This window comes from Haliaeetus albicilla, chromosome 6 (genome assembly GCF_947461875.1).
Source record: "Haliaeetus albicilla chromosome 6, bHalAlb1.1, whole genome shotgun sequence".
NCBI lineage: Eukaryota > Metazoa > Chordata > Aves > Accipitriformes > Accipitridae > Haliaeetus > Haliaeetus albicilla.
In genome coordinates, this window is record NC_091488.1 from 2815396 (window position 1) to 2833269 (window position 17874).

At 43.1% G+C, this 17874-nt stretch overlaps 1 protein-coding gene across 1 annotated transcript in view; it reads left to right on the forward strand.

Annotated features, from left to right (window-relative positions):
• Positions 1-12438, forward strand: part of PTCHD1 (patched domain containing 1) — a 43715-nt gene extending 31277 nt beyond the window's left edge. Inside the window, exon 3 of the mRNA XM_069784837.1 lies at positions 114-12438. Coding sequence (XP_069640938.1) covers positions 114-1768 — 1655 coding nt within the window. The 3' untranslated portion in view covers positions 1769-12438. The remainder of the gene's footprint in view (positions 1-113) is intronic.
• Positions 12439-17874: the final 5436 nt, after the last annotated feature.

Consider the following 17874-nt stretch of genomic DNA (forward strand, 5'->3'; position numbering starts at 1 on the left):
AAGCGTTGGTAACGGCCAGCTGTGTCTCCTTTGAGGCTTTTAGCATGCCCACGTTACGTTTTTCCGCGTGTTGATTCGAGTACTTTAAACACTCGCTTTGTTCTCTATTGTAGGTCATGGGTTATATGGGACTTTTGAAATGTTGTCCTCCTGGAGAAAAACTAGAGAAGACCAACACGTTAAAGAGAGGACTGCAGCCGTATTTGCAGACTCCATGCTCTCGTTTTCTCTCACCACTGCCATGTACCTGGTCACTTTTGGAATAGGTGCCAGTCCCTTCACTAACATTGAAGCAGCCAGGATTTTCTGCTGCAATTCCTGTATTGCAATTTTCTTCAACTACCTCTATGTACTCTCCTTTTATGGTTCCAGCCTGGTGTTTACTGGCTACATAGAAAACAACTACCAGCATAGTATCTTCTGCAGAAAGGTACCAAAGCCAGAGGTATTGCAAGAGAAGCCTGCATGGTATAGGTTTCTTCTGACAGCCAAATTCAGCGAGGACACAGCGGATTCAGAGGAGGCGAACACTTACGAGAGTCATCTTTTGGTGTGGTTCCTGAAACGCTATTATTGTGACTGGATAACAAACACTTACGTCAAGCCTTTTGTAGTTCTCTTTTACCTTGTTTATATTTCCTTTGCCTTAATGGGCTACCTGCAGGTCAGTGAAGGGTCAGACCTGAGCAACATCGTAGCGACCGCAACACGGACCATTGAGTATACGACTGCCCAGCAGAAGTATTTCAGTAACTACAGCCCAGTGATTGGGTTCTACATCTACGAGTCGATCGAGTACTGGAACACCAGTGTCCAGGAGGACGTGCTGGAGTATACCAAGGGCTTTGTGAGGATATCTTGGTTTGAAAGCTACTTAAATTACCTTAGGAAACTCAACATATCTACCGGATTGCCCAAGAAGAACTTCACTGATATGTTGAGGAACTCCTTCCTGAAGACCCCTCAGTTTGCCCATTTTTCAGAGGATATCATCTTTTCCAAGAAATACAACAACGAAGTCGATGTCGTGGCCTCCAGGATGTTCTTGGTGGCCAAGACAATGGAAACCAAGAGGGAAGAACTTTATGACCTCCTGGAGACCCTGAGGAAGCTCTCTCTCACCTCCAAGGTGAAATTCATCGTTTTCAATCCATCGTTTGTGTACATGGATCGTTATGCCTCTTCAGTGGGAGCGCCCTTACAAAACTCCTGCATTAGTGCTTTATTTCTGCTCTTCTTCTCTGCATTCCTGGTGGCAGACTCTCTGATCAATGTCTGGCTCACTCTAACTGTTGCCTCAGTTGAATTCGGAGTTATAGGTTTTATGACCTTGTGGAAAGTGGAACTAGATTGTATTTCTGTGTTGTGCTTAATTTACGGAATTAATTATACAATTGATAACTGTGCTCCACTGTTATCAACCTTTGTCCTGGGCAAAGAGTTCACAAGAACTAAATGGGTGAAAAATGCCCTGGAAGTGCATGGGGTAGCTATTTTGCAGAGCTACCTCTGCTATATTGTTGGTCTGATTCCTCTTGCAGCTGTGCCTTCAAATCTGACCCGTACACTGTTCAGGTGCTTGTTTTTAATAGCATTAGTCACCTTCTTTCACTGCTTTGCCATTTTACCTGTGATACTGACTTTCCTGCCACCGTCCAAGAAGAAGAGGAAAGAGAAGAAGAATCCTGAAAACCGTGAGGAAATAGAATGTGTTGAAATGGTGGATATGGATAGCACCCGAGTGGTTGACCAAATTACAACAGTCTAACTTGTTTGTTTGTTGCTTTTTTACACTAGGTCTTACTGAGGAAAAAAAAAAAAAAAAGAAACCAGTACTGACTAAATATCTGGGGAGAGGAAGGGGTTTGGAGGTTTTCCCTCCCCCCTCTAAGCTAAATCCAGGAATATTCAAAATGATGGGAGAAATTAAAAATAAATTTTAAAAAAGAGCCGGGGGATTGTACCGTGCTCAGCTCCTGTAACAGGTATTACGAGAGAATTTGCACACACATGCAAAGAGGGGTTGAATTTTAGATGCATGGAGTAAGATCTAATGAGAGAAGTTGGGTTCCTAAGCAGCCGTCTGCATCGCCTGTACTGCAGATGCTGCAATTATTGTGGCTAAACCCAATCAGATTGAAAGGTCAACTGTCAAGGCTGAAGTAGCACTAAATGTTCGCTGGATGTAAAGGCTTTACAAACTTTCTGCACAGCAATAACTCAAGTCAGTGAGTCAGCTCTTATAGGTCTTAGCCATCACATTTAATTTTTCTTTTCTCCCCTAATCTAAACATTTATGCAAGACTGTATAACAGATAGCAAACTGTACTGGGAAAGAAGGCAGTACACAGCAACCAAATGCTTTCCAAACGCTTTTACGTTATAAATCACTTTTTTTTCCTAAAAATATCATTATTTTAAAATGTAAATCATCCCTTGTAACATTTTTAATCATGGTTTTATAGCTGTTTCTTTTTCTTATAAAAAAAAAAAACAGAAAAATCCCAGTGACTCTTGTCACTCTAGAAAATATATAATTCTATTTTATACATGTCTCGCTACTAGTTAAACATGTAATCTGCTTTACCAACTGTAATTTTGTTAGCACTCTACTAACACATGTGAGTGGATCTAGCAGCAGACAGAAGATGGTGTACTGAATATTTCAGCACCAAAATCCATGACACAAACCTCAAATAGTAAAATGTCATCAAGAAAGTGAATGTTAGGGCTCTTTTAGTGAGAGCCTATTTCAGGCCATTCACTGGTAATGCACACTAAGAGGATTAGTGGGTAGTTTTACATAATGTATAACTTAATCCCTCAATCTTCCTAGAGTACCTGTAAAGCAATAGACCTTGCAGTTACGGGCTCTTCCAAGAGACAGTAGACCGGGAGAGTTGTATGGAGCAGACCAAAGGCTGGGGCTGCAGTTTAGCAGCAGCAAGTTTAACAACGTCCCCAAAGAGCCCGTATCTAAGGGGTCTATTGAAAACATCACATCTGAGGGAAGGAAAAAAAAAAAAAAACAACTTAAAAAGATTACATTACTGAGTCTTTTTGGAGCCGTGAGTTCTAAATCAATAATTCTGTCAGCATCTGTGATGTGGAGTAATACAGATAAAGCAGCATCTCTTTCCTCCTCCACCCCCGCCACCCTTAAGAGCGACAGGCTCATTACTGTAAGGTGTTATCATGCAGTTGAACCCCAGTGGGGATACGTAAGCCAATTCTGTAGGTTTTGCTGAGAGTATTCCGACTATACGTTGCCTGCGAAAACCCAGTTGCGGGAAGCTGGCTGGTGTGTCGGGTGGTCTCGTGAATATACGGACTGTTGCTTTGTGGTGCAAAGTGAATGTATGGCAACCGGACTCCTTTTTACAGCTCGTCCGGAAAGTAAGAGTACTTGAAAAGTTTTCAGCAGTTGGCACGGTGTTTGTCTCAATGACAGTATCTGGAGGGCAAAGGGAGATTGCAGGAGCCACGGGGTTTGGACCGCTGGGAGCGGTGATCAGCACAGCTGTGGTCACAAACCCAGGGTTTGCTTCGTTGCATGACACTTCTCTTTAGCATCCAACCCCAGCGACCCCCCCAATGCCCTGTGCAAAATCCTCAAATGCTGCCTAGTGGATATTAATTTTCAAGCAAAGAGATACTTCTGAAGCTTCCTCCCTAGCAGAAAATAAGATAACCAGATATTTTGCCCTGAAGCAAAATGTTACGCGCTGACGAGCAAAACAAGTCGGCAGCGCAGCTGGCAACGTTTGCTTTCCCCTGGATAAGTCCCTTCTCCGACCAGAAGGAAAGGAAGCAGTGTCCAGGAATGCACGGGCTCTTTACTTGAACAAACCACATTTGCTGCAGTAGCAGCTGGGAAGCTGTAACAACAACTTCAGCCTTGGCAGAAACCAGGCGGACACCTTGAAGACGGCCAAATGAATGTGAGGCTAAGCGAAAGATTTTTTTTTCCCCTCTTTTCTTTAGACTCAGGCTTGGGGCTATGTTTTCCAGCCAAAAATCATTCCTTAAATATACTTCACCGTAGATTTTCTGTGCCGGTCGTCATTTAAATAACAGTCACCCTATCTCCTGGCTGTTCAACAGGCGGCTGCAGTGGCTTTTAAACTTCTGAGGGCATTAGCAAATTAGTTGAGAGTTACAGAGGAATTGCAAACCACTTTTGGCAGCAGCAATCTACTGGCTTGTGGGGCACCTGGAAACAGGAGATGTGTGAAAGAGGTTGTTTGTACACTGCAGAGAGGAATACCTGGCAAACACCGATTTTACACCTCCGCTACGCCTGATGCTATTGCTTGCAAACACCAGATGCAAAGACGGCTACCGTAAACCTCTTCACATCTAATTGAAATGCATAGATAGGAGCGTCTTTAAAGAGATGTCCAAAGCCAAGCTTGTAGTTTCACAGGTCTCTCATTAAATCTCAGCATGTGAGGCCTTCAGAGATCTTCAAGGAAAGTAATAAAACCAGTGATAAAATTACTCCTCCATCTCCAGACCTGTCTGAAAAAGGACGTGGAGGCACTCCCGTGGCAAAGTGCCGCAGGACGTGCCCGGGTGTCCACAGAAGACAGGGTGAGAAGTCACGCAGCCCACTCCCTTGCCCCAAGGCAGAGCCAACAACATTTAAATTGTTTCTGAAGGGTGTTTGTCCAGCCCATTCCTAAAAATCTTTTTCAGGGCAGATTCCTCCCCTAGCAGTTCCCCCAGTGCCGTGTTACCCACCAGTAACAAGTAACTCCTGATGGCCGCCCGGGACTGGGAGAGGGAAGAGGAACCGTGCCCCTCTCCACACAGGGAAGGACAGGACAGGCAGGAGACAGTCTCTGAAGCATCCCCAAAACAGAGGAAACCCAAACCAGAGCCAAAAACAACTTAAGTACATTTTTCACCGTGTTTCACCTCAAGCCGCCACTCCGCTCCCCACCTCCAGGCTTGGCGAGGGAAAGCCATGAAAATGTCCAAGGCGTACTCAGCCCAGGTCCGTGAGATTTCTGCCTGAATCCTGATGTGTCTGAGATGCACCAAATACTCCTTCTCTACAGGTAGCTTGAATACCTCAACATGAACCAGAAACGGCATGTTCTCAAGGTTTCAGACTATGCTAAGCCACTTTGGCCTTCCTCCTCTTTGACTTTTTCCTCTGGAGCAATTATCTTCACCAAAGTCAATTGGTCCTCACTGCGCCGATTGATTAATAGGTGCAGATGCTGTGCTCTGTTCTCAGTCCAAAGCACTCCCAGTGGCTAACTGTGCATAAGATTTTACCCTTACTGGTGAACCTCCGTTTTGGAAGACTACCTAGGCTTAAGCAGTTTTTTGTCATACTCTTAAGTGGCTTTTTAGCCCAGGTATCACTGTGGTTTTGTTTGCAATATAGATGACCCAATTTTTGTATAAATTCAGTGAGTAGAACAGAGTATTATACACTGTCAGGCACTGACTAAAATCTAACAGCAAAAATTTTAGCTAAGGCTAACAAGACTATATAGGACTGTGGCTCACTGAGCACATATATCTTCTACAAACATTAAAATTTCCATACGGTAAGGTATGGTGTACAGTATATTTTTACTACAGGGTAAGCATGGGGGAAAAAGAACCAAACTAAGTGCATACGACCATCAAGATCACTCCAATATTCTTGTAACATAATTCCTAATGCTGTCAGCACAAATTCATTTTCAATTTACAAGTATTCTAATTGGAGGAAAAAAATGAAGAGAGAAAAGTTGGTATAGCTGGGATAACTACGCTATAAAAATTAATTGATGAAGCCAGAATTTTCTGCCCAAAGCTTTAAGTGAAAATGTTCGAGTTGTTAGATTAAAATTAGAGCTGTGAAGGTTGAGAAAAACCTGTCCGGCAAAGAAAAAGAGCTTCTTTTCCAAAAACAAGCAAACACGCTTATCATGGTCAACTGAATGAACCTGGAGGGGAAACAGTACCAAAGTGGCTTGAGGTTACGCGGAGCCACGTGGGGATTCGCATCTGCTCTCAGAGGCTTTCTGAGCCAGCGCTGAATTCAGGTAAAACATGTGCTGTAAATTGAAAGGTGTACTTTTGAATGCTTTTCTCTAGGCTGACTGTTGTCGTCGTCCCCCCGTGAGCCACCAAATCCCACCTCAGCCGACATCTTTTTTTTATTTGCATTCAAAGAGAAAACAAAACAGAGTGGTAGCAGGACTGGGCAGAATTCAGGAGAGTCAGAAGGAAAACCATGACTTCTCTTAAAAACAGCGAGAAAGCCAGAAACAGCTCTTTAGCAAGCGGGTTTTGTGGGAGGAGAACCCGTTGCTTTGAAGCTTAGCAAACTGGTGTTTCTCTTATTTGTTAACTTCGGAAGCCAACAGCGTGCTCAAGGAGATGCAGGGAAGGGCAGCAGAGTTAACAGGAGTTAGCCTTGGGTTATGACAGCGCTGATGGGTTTTGCTGAATCAGAGCTTTCGTGGTAAGGCACGAGCCCCGTGGGAAGCCGCTTTTTGGAAGACCCTGGTCAGAAAGGATTACCCAGAGCCTTTTCCTCCCCTGCCTTCGCGGGTGTTAAAGCCCCAAACCCTACAAATCAAATTCTACAATTAGCTACGTGGGGGCAGAATATTTCTTCCATGGCTTTACCCCTACATTTATCACTAACACTAATTGTCATTTATATTCTTATAAATATTTTGAAGTAAGCAAGCCTTCCTGGGGTGCACACAGGTCTGATGAGAAGGGGGCATGGAAGGGAGAGAGCCCTTTCCCTTCCCCAAAAGTGGGCAGCATCTTCCACCCATGGCCAGGTTCTGCACCATCGCTGCAGGACACCCCCAGGGACCCCAGCCCAGTGCAGGGGAAACCTTTTCCCCTCCGCAACTCCCTCCCCAATTGCATTAGAGAACAGGGAGGAACTTTAGCTCTGAATTGTGGTAGGGTTGGGCCCCCAGGGAGCCCTTGTGAAACCCATCCGCGGCCAGGAAAGCGCAAGGGAGAACTTTCAGTTGGGGGTTTTTTTTGAGAAAGACATGGCAAAGGCATCCCAGGATGGGATTCAAAGACATATTCCTGCCCATGGTGCGTAGGTTGGGGCAGAGCGGCGTGCCCCGACGTGCCACCACTTGCCCCATCATGGTCCTGGCACAGCTTCCTACCTGGAGAGAGGGCACCTCAGCATCACCTTCTCAGGCATGAATTGGTCCGATGTCATTGGCGTTCTGCAAGTCATCACCTTTTTTTAATTTGGGAAAAGGAAAAAAAAAATCAGCATAAATAATTCTAGGTTATTTAAGCTCCAAGAAGTCTTAATCTGTGCGTCAAATAAATGGCTTGCAAGATGTCAGGGGTTTTCATTTGGGCTTTTTTTAACCTATTTTTACTATTTTTGTATTAATTTAGGGAAAAAAATTGTATAATGAATCTCAATGTATAGCATAAGCCTAAAATAAAATGGCTGTCTCTCTCTTTGCTTCCTGTGCTCCCAAACTGCTACAGAAGTCCCATGCCCTCACCAACCTAGCAAACCGATTTACCTGGCCTAACTCAAGTAACGAGGCTGTGCATCCTCTCCAGCTCCCATCAGAGAGGGGTGGTGGAGCAGTTCGGGGGCACCTGCTGCAGTGCGGAGCCGGCGACGTCCCTGAGACGAAGGGCGCGATGCTTCTCCAGAAGCCCCTCTTGTCCCAGGCTGCCGCAGCAGCAAGCACAGGGGAAATGCATTCGCTTCACATCTATTCCTTTCCATGTTACTGGGATCCAAGTCCTTTTTTGGGGGGGGTTCCTAGCTAATCCAGCAGCAGAACCCCAGCCTGAGCAGGCAAACCAACAGCTAAGGTAAAAATCTCAAACTGATTCGATCAAAAATCTAGGGTTATCTGCTCAGACAAGAACGAGACCTACCGAGGTCTGGTAGGTAGACCTGAAGTATTGCTGTTGAACAGAATTATTACTATTTTAAATTTTCTTACCAACACCTTAGGAAGCCCCATCATCGCTGAGAGACCCACCTCTCCCGCTCCCCAGTAGAACCGTGGCCACTGCCCCAGGATCTCCTGATGACTCTGGTCCATCACCCTCTTCCCACACCCAGGTCGACCACCCATTTACACCTTCTCCCAGTATTTTGGGGAAGAGGAGCAGCACCCCCATAGGCCCACCTGGACCAACTGCTTCGATGGAGAAGCAAACCACCGCGCCAAGGGACGAGGGTGATAGTTACGGCTGCTCCGTCGCACCTGGTTGCAGCAATGAGATAAGAATCAGTTTACTATAAAAAGCAGAGCCAGACCCAAGCCCGAGTCACTGCAAACAGTAGCAGGCCTGAGAGCTGGTGGGTTTTGGCTGCCGAGGGCTGTCAGCCACTTTTTAGTTTAATGGAGAGTTTGGGTCTGCAATTAAAGGTGACTCCTGTCACCTGTTACGGCTCCTGGTCTTGTCCCTTCCAGTCGTTCTTTCTCATGTTGCCTTAAATTCAGGATCCACAAGCACTGTTGGCAAAAATTCTGGCTGAAACAGAAAATCAAATTACATCCATTTTCTAATTGCTAATCTAATGTGAGAGAGGCTACATCTAAGGATCGCACAGGAACTCGAAGAGCAAAACTCCCGTAGGAGGCTGGTGTGCCTCATTTGTCTGTTAGCAAGAGCTCCTTCATGCAATTCTCCATAGATCTAATTTGCAAAAATCAGGCTTTCCAAGTGTGTAATCAGTACGTTTTATTCTGAAAATTCATCTGTATGTATACCTTCAAAATAGAGGCATGTCAAGTCTGATTTTTAGGTTATCAAGGAATACAGTTGAGCCCAACAAACGTTCACGAACAACAAGTCTGAATTCCACGTGCAATTCTTACGCTGCTGCATACAAATCAGAATATTGTCATTCCAAAATACCACATTTCCTTATTTGCCCACAGAAACTAGACAGGATTACGGACTCAAAACGGTGAAGTGTGCTCATGTTTACATTCATCCTGTAAATATCACTTAAACATGTAAAGGTTAATGGCAATATAGAACTTACTGAGGACAACCGGATTTGTTTTGCTGATTTCAGTTTACTGGCAGAGAATAACTGAAATATATGCCAAGCACCTAGCTAGAAAGACTGAGGAATCAGACATCTAACAGTCCATCAGCAGAAATAAAAAAGTCCACTGAAAATTTATACATATGGGAAATACAAGTAGCACGTTAAAGACCTTAGTAGCTGGGTATCCAGACTATATACAATGGAGTATGTTATAAATGAATGCAGAATATTCTATTCTGATTCTCTCTAGCCACATTCAATCCCCTTAAATGTGCTCTATTCTGTGAGCAGGCATACTTTTGAGCAAGACTGACACTTATTTTCTTAGAAATCACTGGGTTGCGCAGGTGAAGTTTGCTGGAAACAAAATTTTAAATGTATACAAACAAACTGATGCCAGAAAACACAATTTGCAAAAAATATGCCTTCACATACTGATTATATTTCATAATAAGCAATCTGTTCACTGATGCTACAAGTAAAAATGATTTTATATTTGTCAGCTATTTCCAGAAAAATGCGATGCCCTGCTAATATATATATAGTGCATACACCCCCATACCAATTATCTATTTTTTTATACGCCCAACTCAAGTTGGCTCCATATAAGGAGGAGGAAAAGCCAACCCAGAAAGGTAGTTGAAAGCTGGTAGGAAGAATGGTTCAGCTGTCCTGAAATTAGTAATGAATCAGCAGGGGAGGAGCACCAGAGAAGTTGGTAAGAAGTTTAGGAACAAAGAAGCTAGCTGCAGAAATGCAGAGCTGTTGAGAAAGGAAAATACTCAGGTTTTATTGTGTCAGGCAGATGGGAGAGAAATGATATAAAAACTTCTGAGTTGCAAAGGGAAGGAAGGTCCAAGGTAGAATGAGGAGTGAGCAAAGCTTTATGAGCTTATTTAATGATTTAATGAGCTGTAATGTATGTTAAGGCTGTCTAATAAAAGACAGGGTCTATCCATGTATGGAAAATAAAAATTCACAGTTGCCTAATTATATGAATTCAAATATAGATTCAGCACCTCATTGCTTTGGAATAAAAGGTGGATATCATTCATAATCTAAGCTGGAGGCCAGAGCTGGAGACTTTAGCATGATATATATATACAATATCATACAGAAAAAAGGATCAGACAGATGGATTCTGGCTCATACCTTACTGAAAAATAACTGGACCCTCACTCTTTTTTACTACAACTCTTACTTAGAGAGGGGCAGCTGACTTTTAATGTTTCTGAAATAGCCATACCTTCCTGCTAAAATACTCAGTGTTGGAGGGATTTTTTTTCCTTTTCTTTTGAAGATGCGATCAATTTTCTTTCTGGACAAAGTGAGCCCTCAGGCACATTACCTACAGCGAGAAGTGGGAAATGCCGGCTCTCTTAAGGTGATTCCTGAGTCAAGAGCAGCTGCAATTGAATTTCTCTCCTTCCTTTCCTCTCAGCATGCTATTGCAAGCCGTTCCAGATTTGCCTATTGACAGTTTTACCAATCAGTATACCATACCCCTGGCTGCAGCAGAGGTAGGATTCTGCCGAGCCTCCCCTGGTGTTGGCTTCAGAGGCAATGGCCACATCATAATTTCAGTATTATTCCCACTCATTAGCCCCTCTGATGGGAGCCACTTCTGTCAAGAGCTTGGATCTTCCTGGAAGGGTGGCTACAGCAGCCATCACAGCAAAGCCAACAACATTTTGCTGCTCTGACATCCCTCTGATGTATACGAGTGACATCACATATATTACTAGATCTAGAAAGGAGAAGCATTCAAAGCTCAGTGTCAGAACATCATATTATATTCAATATCACCACCTCTGTGGATGTGACACGGCAGATCTATAATATGGAAGTTGCAGAAGTGGGGAGAGTAAACAGAAAGCGAGAGAGAGAGAGAGAGAATACCATTTAAACGACTCATTTGGCACCCTCCAAACCTCTCCATCAAAGGAAGAGTTATTGCCTCGCAGTCAGTGGTGACACCAAGCCCGAAGAATCTAATTTACAGGAAAAGGTTAAAAGAATTGGGCTTAGAAAGGGGAAATCTGGAGCTGAGATATGTGACTTCAGGATTATGGAAGGGATTGCTAACATCGGTGCGTTCCTTTTTTTTGCCCAGTGTGTGCTTCAGAAGCCAAGATCTTGGAATACAAAATGTTTGAAGTGAGAAGCAAATAATAAATTTATGGAGAACATTTCACAAGTAGAAATGACAAATACATATTGGAAACTGGAAAGTCAAGGGAGACAAAAAGTCGACTCAGATGAGAAATGCCTAAATTTATTGTAGAGAACTCCATAAAAACCTGCACAGAAAAAACTCCCAAATGTACTCACAGCCCTGGAGAGCTCTTCAGGTGGTCTGTTCCAGCACCAGGCTGAAAATAAGGTAAGAGTTTTAAGTTATTGACAAATGCAACCAACAGAGCTTTAAACTGTGGAGCCTGGGTAAGGAGAAATGGGAAAAATGATGGGAAAAATACTTTAATGATGTACTCTTCGTGTACATCAGCACCTCTCTGCAGACTTCACAGGAGTTATAGCTAATAACACTTGTTTAAAGCATGGCCCATCACATTCCAGATGACCGTTTTCCTCTTCCCCTTGAAGCCGAAGGCTGAGCTGAGTTTTGTCAGTCCTTTTTCTAAGGCAGACGGTCCCTCTGACACTGCCCGAGTGACCGAGGACCCGGGACACAGAGCCCAGCACGGACCAGTACGGGTAGAATGGGAAACAACCCATACCCGAGCCCCCGTGGGGCAAAGCTTTATTCCTCCTTCATCGGAGAGCTGTGCAAAAGAGGGCACTCCTTTTTTTAATGTTCTTCAAAAGCTTGTAGGAAAAATTGGCCTCTGTAGATGCACTAAGATATAGATGCGCTATGGATGCCATCCAGGCATACATACGCTTTTCCAGCACTTGGTAGCCCTCAGCCTTTGGCTTCATGCCACGCAGCCCATCTGAGATTCATATTGCGGGTTTTATTGAGATAACTGTTTGGTGAAAGAGACTTTGTTTAGATCAAACAAATCTTTTTAGAAACGAACTGGTTTATTCATGCCAGAAGGTTTTCCGCACCTGCCATCTCTAGCCTCTGTTAGTACATTTGGAAATGAAGGTGGCCACAGCAGGAAGGAGAGAATTGGAACGCAAGTAAAAGTCCCATTATTTTTGCTAAGTGGCAGCTGATTTTATGAGGCTCAATTACCAGTGATTTTGTGAGCCTCATTTCCCACTACTGTATTTGCAAAAGGTGCTCAATATTCCACTCCTAAGCCAGGAAGAACTATGGGGTTTCAGTATACTCCAAGCTGGCTTCAAAACATGTTGCCCACTGGAAATAAAACATTGGAAGGGGGAGGAGAGGAGGATAGAGTTACTGGATTTGAGATTTTCAGCAGAAAATACTGGGGTTTCTTTTTTTTAAAAAGAGTTCACATTTTTAGCTTTTTTCTGCTAGGAAAGTATTACTGAATCTGACAAATTTGAAGCATATAATATAATTTACAAAAACTTCTGTGCAGGAGGGGAGAGGCAGAAAGTGAGCTGAGAAAAGACATATTTTTTCTGACTTACTGCTAGAATGTCTCAGCCTTGTCACAGACCCAGGTAACAGCAGTATGTCCAGTATCAAAGCAGTGGGGTACCTGTCTTTGGATACAATCGTTTTATGGAACAGTAAAGTGGGAAATAGTTCCCCGGTAAGGCAGATACCCACCAAGCTTATATCAAAATGCTGCCGAAAGGAAGGAAGGATTTGAGGTCTAACTCCACCGGCTGGGGATGATGGAGCAGGTGAACCGCAAGCGAGCAGCACTTCACAGGGAGGCAACAGCAAATGCAAAAAATAGCAAACATGGTACTTGCATGGAAACACAGATTTTAATGCAGAATCAGCTAAACGTTACCCAAAATCCCCTCGTCCAGGAAAAATAAAGTCAGGGAAAGATTGTCAAAGTCCCAAACCTCTCTACAGTTTTTAACTTCTTGTTATAGCTTATGTGTAATGTCACCAGTTCCCTGGTGCTCTCACACCATTCAAATCCATGATTGTTTCTTTAGACATAGTTCCCATTAATATACATTAAGCCAGCCAGTGAGCAAATATAAACCATACTTAGGTGGCCAATCATAGATCTCAAGTAGTCAAGGGTCATCCTTTACAGTCACCCTCATTCCTAAAATACATATGAAATATATGTATTTCACAGAATAATGGGAAAAATCTAGACAAAATTCTAATCCACCTGAAAACAACAATTTGCTTTAAACAGGCCAAGCAATGCAAAAATTGTTTCCAGCAAATACTTCTATAAGCTCTAAACATGAAGGTAAAGTAGCTCTATTCAAGCCTTCTGAAGAGAATTAAAGAGGATGAATGTGGAAAAAGCACGTGGAGTGCAATTTAAAGAAGCAAGCAAGCAAATCATGACCAGAGTATGTCTATAAAACCTTGGCAGTTGACCTTCACTGGGTGAGGATGGTAAGTGGTTTGGAGAATCAGCATTTCATCAAGTGGTTGAGTATATTTTTACCCTTATCAAAATATGAACCAGCTCTTCAGGTAAAAACTGATCATGCAAGGTTTGTCCTTTTGCCTGCTCTCAGTGAGCGTGAAAAAAATCATATTCCTAAATGAACCTGTGATCTCTGCTGACTTTGATTACTTCAGATATACTTCTGTTAACCACTAAGGGGAAGAAAATCAGAAATAAAAATACTCCAAAGCTTTAATACTTTTTCTTTTCTTGAGAAGCTATCCTACCCCTCCCATTAGCTTCTTCTTTTGCTATGCCAGACCCCTCTTAGGAAATTCCCCAATTTCGGCCAATTGGCTCAAGCGCTCCCCTAATACACTCTTGCAATTGTAAGCTCTCAGGGGTTCCACTAAAAGGGTGGCTGGATGCAGCTTCAGGACTAATTGTATCCTATGAGTTATAGAATTATGCACCAACAGCTAAAAGGACACAATTACAAGGTGAACTATTGTGACACACACTGTGTAATGTCATACAATCAAATGCAATGTTTAGTAAACATGAACCTCTTTGTCATTTTGTATTTATTTATACAAGTTTAAAAAAAAAATAAAGCACACATTTAAAAATATCCCTTTCTCCATTGTGTCTCTGCAGCATTATGCAATTTCCCAGGGAGGCGATGGGTAGGCAATGACTCGGTCAGTGCCTGGGGGACTAGGCGATGACTAGCGGGGAATACGCGATGCCTGTTTGATTGAATTACTCCTGCAAAGAGAGAGCTACAGCCTTCCAGAGAGAGTGGGAGAGGAAAGGGACAGCTTACCAGGGGTTACCTAAGAACTGCCAAGGTGGGAAAACCAAATTCCTGCAGATGTAGGAGCCTTAACTAGGTCACTGCTTGAAGGACTGCATTTTTCCAGCAATGTGTTTATGGCCCATCGTGCCAGTAGTGAAACACTGAAGGGTTTCTAATGCCTGGGCTCTCTCCTCGGCCACAAAGCCTGTGGGAAAAGGAGAGGGGAAAAATGTTTTCCACAGGTGGTTGGAGAACAGGGAATTCTCCGGCGTGCCCTAAAACCCGGGAGGTGACACGCCGCTCTGCAGAAAGCCAGGCTCCTGCCAGTTTGCCCAAGGATCCACGGATGGTCCCACAAGTCTCCAGGACTGGAGTGACAACGCACATTTCCAGACTGGCCTGTCTTCTTTAGAGAAAGATCTTCCTGGCACCTTGCCCTCCCGCACTGCCATCCTCCTTCTCTCTCCTCATTTATTCTCATCTCCATTTATCTCACGCACACGCACATAAGATATTCTGATGTGAAAGGGTGATCTCAGCCCACGTCCCTCCAGCCTAAGCCAACACAACTTCCATTGGCGAAGGAAGGCAATCTGTAATTCTGGCAAAACGAACAACTTTCTGCTCTCCTCACTAAACCACAGAAAAAGAGAAAGATGATCTAACGACTGATATCCAAAATACTGCTGAGGGAGCAAGGGGCAAGCATGCTACTAATTTTTACAAAAAATGTACTGTGAGTCTAGTGTAAGTACAAGGAGTGCCAGGATTAAATCATATGTGGAGAGGCCATATCTTTTTTTTTTCAATGGTTACGAATCATAGTATTTCTTGTGCTAGCAGTTTTGATCTTTGCTTTGAATATGAAGCAATTACAGTGTCAAATGGCACTATTTGGAGGAAAAAAAAAAAGAGAATATAAAATTTAATTGTGTTCAAATCCCAGAGATATTGTGGCATAATAGGAATTATTATGTCAAATCTCAATTCCATCTCTGTACTCTGTCGCTACACATTTGCACTGTATGTGTGGGTATGCGTACATTTTGCACACTCAGTGTTACCCTTAGCAGACATGCGAAAGGGAGATCCCACACGGGCTGTCCAGGGCCAGCTCTATTCAACATTTTCACTACTACCAGCATGGATAGTGGAAAGGAAAGTATATTAATAAAATATTGTCTGTCTAAGTCAGGAAGGACTGCAGAATTTCAAAGGCTGAGGACAGAATTCAAAATGCACTTGACCAGTTGGAAGAATGATGTGAAATCAGCAATAAGAAATTCAGAAAGGCAAATCCACAGGGGGAAGAGAAATAGAGAAATCAGTGGTGCAAACAAAAGATGTGGAAAAGCTGATTAAACAGCAGTTCTGCAGAAGAGTATCTGAGGTTGCACTTGTCACTGTTTCACCATGAGTACAAACTATGGCAACGCTACAAAGCCGCCACACTAATCCTTACCCAATTTATTAAAAGAATAACACATGGAAGACATGGAAGACATTTTTTTTTTCTGTTCACCTTGGAGCTGATGAGTCTTCAGCTGAACACCGTGGGCATGACACTTGGAAAGAGCACAGAACTGAATGAGAACAAGGAGTCAGGAAAATACACCTTCTGCAGGAAAGCCCACTTAGTCTAGGAGAGATGAATTGGAGGAGAACCACAGTAACACTTTTCTGTATGAAAAGGATATATAAGAAGGACAGGTATCAAATGTTTCTCGTGTCCCCTGAAGGTGGGACAAGACAAAATCGGCTTAATTTGCAGCAAATATAATTCAATTTGCATATCCTAATTCCAAGAATAGGCATGCACTGGGAATATGCTGCCTAGGCTGGCTGTGGAACCATCTTTAGCAGGGTTTAAAGAACAGGTTACACAAAAAACCTGCTTGAAACAACCTAGATACTGATTCAGCCCTTTTTCTACAAGAATCCAGTATTTTCCAACTCGAGTATGGTATAGCGATTTAGGTTGCCCCAAGCTATGTCCCTTTAAATTGGCTCAGATTGGGTATTCAGAAACAGAGGTACCTAGAACTGCTTGTCATATTACTTAATGTAAAAGCTGGATTCTTGGCCTGTAGAGGCTGGGATGTGTTTAAAAAAATGGGAGATTTATGTATCTGTAGCTAATACTTTTAAGTATGGCAATTTAAAAATTTGTAGCAATTCAGCCACAAGTAAGTGGAGAAAATGTGATGTCTTCTACTGTTTTCTGATGCACTTTAATATGTAGCTGTGAAATTCAAGCTCTTTGGCTCACAGAAAAACTCGGCCGTAAAACGTTCAGTAAGGATGGTCCAGGAAGTACAGAATAACAGCAGAAGAAAGAGGCAAGTTCATTTGCTGGATAGACAATTATTGGGAGTTTAGGAGGAGAGAAATACCAGACTAAAGACTTTCTCCATTTCTTTCTCGCAAATCAGTCTTTCGGTATTTAATGAGTTCCTATCAGCCTATGCAAATAATTCACAATGAATAATTTATCTGATGATTTTTTTTCTGTTTGTGGGATATCTAAAAGCAAATTGGTTTCCTCTCACACATTCATTATTCAAAATTATGTTAGCACAGCTTTAGGTGAGCGCATTTTCGCTGCAGTTGCTTTGCTCCACAGTTGAGTATTCATACCACCTACCTGAGGCAAGTATCCCACCGGATTCCTTTTATCCTCCACACAGAGATTCCTTCAGGCTGAATTAAGGTCCTGCTTTCAACAGGCTCTGCAGGATCTCTCTCTCCACTGATGCAGTGGAGGAGGGTAACCTCCTAACCTGAGCATCTGAATTAGATGCGGGCATCTGGATTAAGTTGGCCAGTGGGAATTACTGCCAGTGCCAAGCTAGGGACCTTCTTGGGCTCCCACTTCCCAAACTAGCTGGCTGAAGAGAAGCAAGATTAACCAGGGAAAGAGAAGAAACGCTCCTCCAGACATCCCATTTCTGCCGCTTATGTCCCCCATATCTTCCATAGTCTTGGCTGAGCTGTTCTCATTCACCATTATCATAGAATCATTGAGGCTGGAAAAGACCTTTAAGATCAGTGAGTCCAACCGTGTATTATTTATATGCTGATACTTGGTTTGCACCCAAGTGGTAGGAAAAGGATTATGACCTTAGTCTCAAATCTCATTTTAATAGTCCCTACCCAAAGGACACTACCACTGTACTGGAAGTCTCCCCCATTTCAGGTCAAAGAGGATGGTAGGATACAGTACACAGACCAACAGGAGGAACTATCCTTCTGCTCCTGGAGCAAAGAATTAAATCCTTGTGTGGAGAGCTTTGAATTCACCTCTGTCATGAAATTTAGGGATACCAGACAGACCAGCTAACACAGCAGGCATTGTTTCTGTTGTGTAACACACTGAGGATGCCAAATGATGGCAGAGATTCTTCAGCAAGCAAATTTTGAAGAGGAAGGGAAGCTTAGACAGGACTACAGTTGTTTTTCCAGATGTACTCAGATCTTTTGATGATCACATTACATGGAGGTAGTTCTATAAATTTCCCTGTGACTTCAGTGGAGACAGTTAAGGGGATCAGTAACTGAACACTATGAAATATTTGTGT